Below are 10981 nucleotides of genomic sequence, written 5' to 3' on the forward strand. Positions count from 1 at the left end.
ATTTTTCATTTTAATTATTATTTTTTTTAATAGTGCCTTCTTTCTTGTTTCGAAGGTTTCTTTTTAACGAATACATTTTTTATCGTTAGAATATCTTTTATCATTTTCTTTTAATAGCGTCTTTTTTCTTGTTTCGAAGTAGAATTTTATTCGTAATGTTCATTTCAATAAGGAATTAATCCTTGGTTTCTGAATGGTGCCTTCTTTTTATTCATTCGTAGCAGCTCCTTCGGTAATGAATGGATTTTTTGTTTCAAGGTGCAGTCATCCTTTCATTCACATGTGATGATTTCTTTAGAGATTCCTTCTTATGTAGAATCATTTAGAAAACACGTTTTCCTCGACACAACCGCATCACGTTAATTTAATACACTAAAATATTATAGAGATAATGGAAGCTTTCAATCATTGATGTCAAGAGTAACAGGAACGATGTCGTACTCGATGATAGGGGAAATCAATTCGATGCATAGAGCTTCCAGCTGACGTACACACGAGCATAAAACGCAACAGCTATATGGAGTCATTCAAGATGCATATAATTCCCAGTAGAAATCATATGGAACTCTCATCAGTAATGCAAACAGCACATACGATTCACAAGATAGTTGTACTCCATCTGTGGTATACATTCAATGATCTTTTCAACACCAGTAACACAATTTCTTTCGTTTACAAATATTCTGAGAAAATTATTCACATTCGAAAAAACAGAAAAAATTAATCTTCGTAATCTCGCCAAGTTTAAAATAAACATTTTCTCTGAAATTCCTTCGTAAATACCTTCGTAATAAACATTATTTTCACTTTATCTACAATTCCAATCAAATAAATAATTATCGAATACAAGATGCGTACAATATTTGAATATAATTTATTTGATATGATACACCGTTTAAAAAGAAATCATAAAATGTTGAAAAGACTTTTCTTTAAACGTAGAGTCTAGTTTGAAAGTCTTCAAAAATCGATTTTTTTTTTTTTTTGTATAAATGGAAATTACATCTCGAAAATGTGGTCGTACAGTATTAAGGACGAATTCACGAAAATAACGATTCCATTCAATTTGGTATAGGTACATTTCTCCAGAGATTGAATTGACAATCAATATTTTATCTTTATTTATAGTGTTTTTGTAAATAATATAAAACCGATATCTTTGGCAGGAAAACTGACTTTTTTTTTCAAAACTTTCAAGTTTTTGTGTTTTTTTTTATGAGTCAATTTCAAAAGATAGTTTGCTACTTTCAAATCAGTTTAACAAGTCTAGACTGCACGTTAACCAAGGATACATCGTCAACAGTGCTAACTTAAAGCATCAAATTAACAATAACAGAATTAAAAAGACGAACAAAATTTTGTTTTATCGTAGTCCAAGAATACCCCTTTTCTATGAAAACAAAAATGTATTACGATATGTTTAGCAGTTTAGCTAAAAAATATAAAAATCTTGCTTCTGTTCCGGGCTGTCAAACTGGACTTCAGATCGAAGCTCCTGTAAAAGAAGCTTCGAGGTTTGTTTCCAATCAACAGGCTGACAGCAAAAGCGACGAATTACTTTCGTGTTACAGAACACGCTTTAGAAAAGGGGTTCGCAGAACTTAATTGTGCAAAAGCGTAGTAGACATGTGTGACTCACGTGAACGCGTGTATCGCGATAGAAAAGTCCGCCTGCTTGAAACAAAAACCTTTTGTAAGACAGGAGAATTTCCATTGTGCACCTCAGTTCCCGCGCCCTTTATATCAAAACGACTCCATTTTGCCGGGCGATTCGAAAGGAAACGGGTGAAGTGTTATTCCTTCGAGGGAAATCACTTCAAAAGGGTTAAATGTCCCTTCATGGATTATTTCAAATTTCGATTCTTATCAGTAGACTGCGGATTTTTATGTAAATTCATATTTTTGAGAATATAGTAACAAAAGTAAAACCTAGGTAGAAAATTATTTCACCTCCCAGGTACTATAGAAAGCACTATAATTTAGATATTTTGTATATTTTTTCATATTGCGTGCATTCTGCGCAATTTTGCACCTTCAAATTTCCTATAAATCCATAAATATCCGCCGCCTACTTATCAGAGTGGTTTAAAAATGGCGATGTACTTTTCTCGAGTTCAATAAAATCGCAATTTTTGATTAACCCGCGGACAGCGGATGGCGTGATAGTTACAGGTATGGCGGACGCCGGGTCAACTATGACCCGATACTAAAATCTTTTTCGTACGCATAGAAAACTACATTTTTTCAGTTTACTAGGCATTCTATTGTTTAAAATTGTACATGTATATTATGATTAAAGTGACAAACATATTGATAGTATAAGGAAAGGATAGTCGTAACTCTGTTTCGAATGTCGGTTGAAACAAGAGACATCTAAAGGCCGGGTCAGCGGCATCGGCCACTCGAAGGTTAAGGGGTTAGACCACCCTAAGATTTGAAAATGATACCTAACTGTGGCATTCTTTTCTTAAAGAAAATAATCGATTCAATTGAAAACTTCCGAAGGGATTTTATTACATGACCCTTAAAGAATTTAAAAGTATTTTTTCATTTAATTTCTTTACAAAATGGCGGCGCTACAGACGTATCTGAACCTCTATTTCGGACAGACGCCTCCACGATATTGCCACATTCCCTTGCTGCCACACGGTTTGATTTAGAATAAAATGTCAAAAATTTTCATCGTCTACGTGTGAGTTTTACAGAAATGGTTAGACATATGCAGAAAGGATCGCATTTTTTCCCCTAAAATTTTAGTATATGCATGTTAACTGCAAGAAAGTTTTCAATATATTGCAAAAATCCTGTGTACCTTTTAAATCACACAAGAGAGTATTTTGTGAAAATTTCAAAAATATTTTTTTGAGAAAAACGTGTTTAAAGTTTCAATTACTGATTGACGAGGCGCGGTGACGCGCTTCACTAAATCGGCTGCATCGAAATTTTTCATTAAAACTATTTGAATTATATTTTTAAAAGTATAACTACCAATTTAAAAATTCGATTTGGTCAAACCTCAGAGGTAGTCTAACCCCCTTGAGAGAGTATTTCCGTTTCACATGTCAAAAAAATCTAATTTTTTTTTTGGTATTTTCTTATAATTTTTGATCCCAAAAACGAGTCTGCAAAGTATTGCAGCGAAACTCATAAAGTTTCCAGAACCACACAGGTGAAAACGTCACGCCGTTATGCACATCTAAACGGGATGAAAAGCTTCAAACGCGTTTTTCTCAAAACGAAGTGTTTTAAGACGGGCACATTGATGTCTGAGATACGACTGAACGGATGCGGCAGTAATTTTGCATAAGTGTTCAGCATACCATTGGCTACGATCTGTGCCTCCAACTTATTTTTATATTAAAAACGAACAACTTTTCCAGGCAAAGAACGGTCAAAATTTTTCTGCAAAAAGCGAACATTTTGTTTAAAGTGTCACTATTTCGTTAACTTTCGTTAACCCTACTTCTAAGGATGAAAATAAGCTTTGGTTTTTTAATTTTGGACGACGGAGGCAAGCAGTTGGACAAGTGCGCCCGACGAACAAAATTCTTTATAAGGAAGCTTGCGTCGTCAGCTATAACTCTGTAAATTTTCAATAAAAATGCTTCTAAAAATTCTGGGTATTACTTCGAATATATCTGAAAATATGCATTACAAAACGCTACGTATGTTAAGCCTATAGTTTTTGTTAAGTAAATTCGCACATATTTCGTTAAAAATGGTCGTTCAAACGAGGATACCATCTTAAGACCAAGAAGGGTTGGCACGTTCGCTGCCACCAGAAAATCGATAGCACGCTGGGTAATACATTCTGGACCGCATATGCTGCGTCGGTGGCAGCGACGTGTTAATTTGAGTCAGAAATTTCTTGGGAACATTAACGGGAGGTTCCGTATTAAATATAGGTACGTTTACAATCTTTACGAATTTCTAACGCGTCTGAAAGAAATTTTCGACACTTGGAATTTTAATTTGGAACTTTCCGAAAAATTCGTAAATAGTATCTATTAGATACAACAGAAGTAGAAAATAGAAAATTGAATCAGAAATACGTATTTATCGATTAACCGAATAGAAAGCTAAGGGACAAAACTATGCGTACTGCACACTACCACCTCTATTTTCAACCCCCAATTCATCGACGTGTTCGCATAAAATTACCGTGAAACTTTCGCCTGTCCTTCGAGTCAATTTACCGTACAGGTTATTCGAATCGATTCGCGAACAGCGGTTGTTCCCGCTGTTAGTGGAGGCGAAACTACGGAATAAGTCGCTTCTGACTGGTGGTCGATGCCTGGATACTCGAAACATCGTTTCTCGTTTTCGTCTGGGACGAGTGATTCCCTTGATTTCGATGCATTACTGTGGAAGCATGCCCAAAGGTAACGTTTCGAAGAATCTCTCTTGTGAAAACACTCTTCCCGTTCACGTTTTTTGCGTTTTTGATAATGAATACTTTTTGGATTGTTTAACAGTGATTACTTGTTGTCTCTTTAATAATCAACATTGACTTGCAATATCGAGATCGTTATTTTAATTAAGCTGTTGTTTAATATTTCGAATTTTTCACTTTTTAATTGCACTATTATATCTCCCTAAATTTTTGCTGATTTTTGCATAATTAGCACTTTCGCCGGGGTAGTTTTTGATACGTAACGTTAGATGTTCGACGATCGATCAACCGCAGCCGCAAGATCTTTTGTTTCAGCGTTCTAAAATTTTTCGAAAAATTTTAAGTTAAGGTGGAAGTGCATAAAGGGCAAAACTTAAGGATTAAATTAAGGTGAAAGTGTGGTAAAAGTTGACAAGAGCACAGTGCGAGGAAATTTTCGCAACGTCTATAAGCGTCAAGGGCACAGTGCGAGATAATTTTCAGTGCCTATAGGCGCCAACAGCAGTGAAAGGGGGTTGAGTGTTTCAGAAATTCAAATTTTTGTCTTTGAATAGAAATTTTGGTCTTTTGCTTTCATCTAGTTTCTGAAGCTATCTCTAAGCGTGAAAAGAACAGATAAAAATATTGAATCTGCTACTGATTACAGTGGGGACCCCGTATAAGGCAATAACAAAAAGAAGAATATACAAATTCTGAATTTTGGGTTAATTAAATTTAACCCAAAAAGCGATGTCAGTGGAGTTTAATTTGTATTATATTTCCCGCGTTGTAGGGGGTCTTACTATATTCATAAATTTGAAATTAATAATTTACTCCGTTTCGGTCGATTTGAGTAACAGACAATTCGTTAACAAATTCCTAAAGATGCTAACTTTTTCTAAAAATTTTCGGATAACTTTCAATGCACAGTAATCCAAAACTTTTGGCCAGTAGTGCATGCATCACGTTGATTTATAAGTTCCTGCGGTTTTTCCTGGTTTTTGTTCTCTTGGCTGAGATAATGTGAAATCCACGAACTAAGTTTTTGCAGTTTTTCCATTGTCTTTAAATGGCGGAGCACTGTTCGATGAGAACAGTGCATCTTCTTGACTAATTCACCAGTTGATTGTTATTACAAAGCAGAGCTTCCAAACGCTCCTCATCGAACTAAAATGGTCGAATGTTACTCATCATTTATGACAAAATTGCCTATGTTTCTGCTAGTAACATAGTTCTGTTAGTAACATATCTTCTTTCCTAGACAGTACAAATGCTATGGGCAGCTTTAGCAACTTTAGAACTACGATTGAACTCATCAAGTAAAATATGTCGGAAACGCTCATTTTTCTTAATATAGTTTTTGAACAAAAAGCTTTTTATTATTTGAACAGAACCAAAAAATTCACAATACCACTCAAGAAGAGAACAAGCTATCGAATGACGTATACATATAACATAGCCGATAGGGAAATGTTATGAATTTCATTCAAGACGAAATGAAAACCGCACGAACTTGTGGACCAATCTAATAAGTTACCAGAAACGTGTGTGTTAAGTCGACTAACAATAAGTCTCGTTCGTTTGAATTTCTCTGATCAGATCTTGAGAGTTGTTGGATTGTTTTACGTCTTGGCGCGATATTAAGCTGGAAACTTCTCTGGGATTTAAGCATAAGCGGATTTACGCGGGTTTTCGTGGTTCAGGGCCAGCGTCAACGAAAGTGCAGTAGTGGTAGCTGACATTAGCCAGTGGAATGGTTTTATCTTGCTTCTTCGATCGAGAACAATATTGTTATACTTATGACCGTTGAAATTTTACCCGAACAATTTAAGGAATAATTTTGCATACGACTAGAGATTCCGAAAATATTGGACACGTATTTTTTTTTTAGCTGCTGATATTCATGTTTAGTAGGTGAAATCACTTTTCAAACTTCGGGGCTGGAAAAATTAGAATAACTCGAACACGAATTGACGTAGAGTTAAATACGATTTTATACGGTTTTTACCATTTAATTCAGCAAACTTCTTTTTATTCCTCGTCGTATTATTTTTTGGATCTTTATAAAATAATTTTTTTAGAAAACCTACGATAACAGCTGATATAAAGAGAAAAAGATAGTACTTACAGATTCCCGAAAATTGAAATTCGTCTGCTACAATTTAATAATTTATAGGAATTATTCTACTAAGATAAGAAGTTGCATTTAGTTCAAATGAAATAGATCAAAATTGAGAATAAAATGAAGCGGTTAAATAAGATTTGAACATTTTCAACATTCAAATATTATTTCAAACGAGCAAATACACATAGTGATAAGTGTCTGTCAGTTACTTTTGCAGATAAGATGAGATAAGGACGCGTATTTCCTCGATTTTGCGTTTATATTTACAAATTGATATAATTCGAAACTTGTGCCTTATTTACAATTGATTTTTGAAAAAAGAAACTCGTTCATAAAATCTTCAAAAGGATCCTCTTTAAATATTCTTTACAAAGAAAAAAAAGATTCATTCGATAGGAAAAGAAAAATATTTCTTCAGCCTCCATGTGTTTAAAAAATTCCCTCTAAAAAAAAACGAATGTTTCAATCATTTTCTTTTTTACGAAGAATCTTGTATAGGGGAGAAATAAAAACACAATCTCAAGACATTTTTCGTCGCGAAAGAAACAAAATTTCAATATACGCTCCCGTTCATAAGTATTAGAACACTTATTGTATGCGAAGCAAATAATTATTACAAAATTATTAAAATCCTGAAAAAAAAAGAGAAAACGATTCAGTCTGGATTTTCGTAGTATACAATATCTAAACAGCTATTTCCATTTAAAATGCCGTCACCAAAATAAGATCTTAACAGTGTGTCGCTGATTATGCCAGTTGTAGGTCGTTGAACTTGTCTCGAGAACGCTCTCATATAATATAAAATAAATTGTAGCTAACAATTAAAAGTATTCGTGGTATTGGGTATAAAAAATAATGAAACTTTGTCCTTTTTTATTTTCCTCGCAAATCTACCTCGCAAATTTACGAGAAAAACTCTATACTTTTACTAATGTATGACACTAACTTTGACAAAGAAATATAATTGAAATCTTGTAACACTTCTTGTACGGACGTAACGGGTATCCTAATACTTATGAACAGCAGTGTATTACTCAAAAACGTTCCTCTTATAATACGATAGATGCTTCTCACTCTTTTCTCTTTCTTATAAAAAATAATAATCTGAATGGTTTTTTGTTAACAGAGTCGCGAGGATGGTGGGCAGCGTGCCGAGCGGATGGATGAGGAAGATCCTCCTCTTCCTGGTCCTGATGACCGGAGTCCTGCTGATCGCGATGTACGCGCACGCTCCTCCACTTGCCTCTCTCCAGCCATTCTCCTCACGACGGTGAGTACATACTCGATAGTATAATGCACGGTAGCCAGTCGATACTTGTCCCTGTTATCGCCTATTAATACGTTCGCTGCCGCCGTCGAAGCATTGTCGACACAGTATAAGTTGCCCCGTTTGCAATTGCCGACAGTGTTCTGACAGCGTATTGATCCGTGATCGTCGTGACATCGAAAATCCTCGTGAAAATCACGTGTCTGGCTGAGAGTTTCAAATTAGTGGCACACAGCACGTTCCTCGCGAATTTCTGGGTGGTAGCGAACGTGTTAAACTGCACACACGGCCGTCGTCACGTTCCTGAGACGTCTCGGTTCGACGCCGTCGTTCGATCGTCCACGCTTTTGCACGCTGGACGACCCTCAGCAGTCCTCGCGAATCTAATTATTAGAGAGAAAGAATGCAAGGTTCTAGACACAACGATATCTTGTCTGCCCTTCGTTAATATCACGTCCCATCCATCTTTCTTTTTCCTTTTCCTTTAACGATTCACTTGTTCATTAGATTCTCTGCTGGGTGGTCGAAACAACAGGTGGAAAGAATTCTACAGGGTAATTCTACGAGGTAAAATAAAAGGAAAATGAAGAACTTGAAAATCGCGGTTAAGGCTTCGATTGTTGGTTAGGAAAGTTTGAAAAGCTGGCCCAAAGGCCCTTGATATATGGCAACCAGTCGCGGGTTTATTGCTTATAGAGTGGATCAACGTGAAAAGTAGTAATGTAGAATATTCAGTAGTGTGTAAAAATGTAGAGGTTTGAGGTTGGAGTTTTAATTGAATTTTATCATTTACGAGTATCCAGATTTCAGAAATTTATGATTTCTAATGGACTTACACGAACGATTATTGCCAAATACGTCGAATTGTGGATATATACGAACTCTGCAAAATTGATCACACCTTCTACAAAATGAATCACTATCTTCACACAATGATTTGCTTCCTATAAGACCACCCTTTAACCTGGTTTACAATATCAAGTACGAGACGGGTTGCATATTCTCAGGGGTCTTTGGTCCAATTTTTCAAATACTTCTAACCAAAAAGAAATTCCCCCCTCCTCGCCGTTATTTACAATATAAATGATAATCGTGAAATTACTCGTGAACAAAAGTTGCATGATTTCGAAAGGGACATGCGTTAGAATAATTTTTTTTCTACATCGTTTACACATAAAGTTTTGAAGGTTACCTTAATTTTATATGCATATTTGAAAAATATACAAGGTGTCTGATGTAAGTGTCATGTCCTGAAATTTTAGGGTTCTCCTTGAAGTTTACAAACAATTGTTTTAGACAGAAGTTAAACTATATTTACATGTGCACAACTTTCGCAAACCAGAGTTTCTTTATTTACATTTTTTTCAAAGATACGAATATTACCTTTTGTTTTTCGAACGAAACAGTAGTAGCACTCAGAACACTTATTGTAACCAAACACTTAAAAGTACCGTAACATTGCACAGCTTCCGTCGATTTTTTACAGGATATTTGTGTTTCTCGTAATATACATACGTACATAGTTGTTAAATTTGTCACGGTTCGTTCTAATAGAAAATATATAAAAAATGCTGCAGTTTCGCTTAAAAGACGAAAAGGTGACGAAAGGTAAAATGTAGTTATGCATACTTAAGTGTAATTCAACTTTTATAGAAAACAATTATCATAACGTCCAAGGAAAGTTTCTGAAATTTTGTTGCGACACTTGTACATGGGAAGTCATGTATAAACGCTTGTTCTTTTTCTCTGATTCGTATCCTCGAATGTTTCTTTCTTTCCCGCCGCGCGGACGCGTCGTTTATTTATTTTAACTTTTTGTTTCTTAACTTTTGTTGCCGCAACTCGTTTCCGTTCACATTACCTCCCGCACGACACATCCGACCCCGATGATGATTGACGTCAAAGACTGAAGGAGTTGCAACGAGGCTTGGTTACTTTCCTGGTCGGTAATGAAAGCACGAAGAGACCCGAGGAACGGCTCTACGAGTATCTGGAAGAGCCTAGGTAACGTCTTCTTCCCCTCCCCCACGTGCCCCAAAGGATTGTACTTTGCTAAAGCTTTCTCTTCCCTTTTCTTTTTTTTTTCTTTTTTTTTTGTGTTCGTCTTTTCCCCTAATGGAAATTTGCATAAAGAACCCGCCATTGCAAGATTTCTTCTTCTCAACGCTGATGCTCTGTCATCCGTTTCATCGACTGTTCTTTCGAGACACCCCGTATGCTATTTTCTCTCCCTTCGTCATGCCTTCTTGCATGTCCAGCGTTCATTTCATTCCGTGTCTCTTTTATGGTGGTCGTTGATGGATATTTATCGTGGACGAAGAAAAATGGAATAGAACAGTGGTGAGCAAACTTTCTTTTGCTGCGGGCCAAAATTGAAAGTCCAACAATCCGTAACGCGATCTTAAAAAATCTAATTTGTTAATTTATACGGTGTAGAATATTTTGTTTTTTCACCTTTTCTCGATCAAGGAGGATATAAATGAATAATTACAAACAGCTTGAAAATTGTAGGTTTTTATTGAATTTTAAGTAAGTAAAGCGTGTGTAATCGAAAGCAAAAGATAGCTAACATATGCAGACGCTTTTCCAAGGAATTATGCAGTTACTTGTTTGCAGATTCTCAATGTTTACGTGTCGTTTTTATCATATTATCTACAGGATGTTTCAGCAAACCTGTTACAAGCCGGTATCTACATATGAACCTATCAATGGTATTGAGATGATTGTTTTTTTAAACTTCATCATATGAGAAGGCCTTTTGTAGTATGTGAACACAAAAAATCTAGTCCCACTGCAAGCGCAGGAAACGGACGGTAAATTAAATTTTTTAAATGGAACATGGATAAATATGTATATAACGAATTATTCCATAAGTTCGTGCCGAATGCGAAAAATATTTTAATGAAAATCCAAAGAAATTCTGTAGCGATGACATAATGGTATTTCCAGAAAAAATAAAATAGAAAAAAGTTGTGGAACAAGAAGGCGCTTACGTTTTTCTCTTAATAAATTTAAAGGTTTTTGTTGGAAATGTTAATCTAAATTATAAACTTGAAATTTTGTATTTTGAAATTTTGCACGTATCAAAAGTTGTAACATACTTTAAGAGGCCCCTTTATACGGTAAAGTTTAAAAACAAAAATCATCTGGATACCATTAATAGTAACAGGTTTGTTGAGAGACCCTGTATACTGAAAATTCTTCTTCTCCTTGAAAA

At 35.3% G+C, this 10981-nt stretch overlaps 1 protein-coding gene across 3 annotated transcripts in view; it reads left to right on the top strand.

The window, feature by feature from the left end:
- Positions 1–10981, top strand: part of LOC108577129 (probable beta-hexosaminidase fdl) — a 66537-nt gene that overhangs the window by 44521 nt on the left and 11035 nt on the right. For 2 of the 3 annotated variants that reach the window (XM_017940232.1, XM_017940231.1), the window contains exons 2-3: positions 7624–7767; positions 9670–9768. In XM_017940232.1, the coding sequence (XP_017795721.1) occupies positions 7634–7767; positions 9670–9768 (233 nt within the window). In that variant the 5' untranslated portion in view covers positions 7624–7633. The remainder of the gene's footprint in view (positions 1–7623; positions 7768–9669; positions 9769–10981) is intronic. The other variant, XM_017940233.1, reaches the window with a different exon arrangement.

The sequence above is a fragment of the Habropoda laboriosa genome, unplaced genomic scaffold, assembly GCF_001263275.1.
Source record: "Habropoda laboriosa isolate 0110345459 unplaced genomic scaffold, ASM126327v1 scaffold598, whole genome shotgun sequence".
Lineage (NCBI taxonomy): Eukaryota > Metazoa > Arthropoda > Insecta > Hymenoptera > Apidae > Habropoda > Habropoda laboriosa.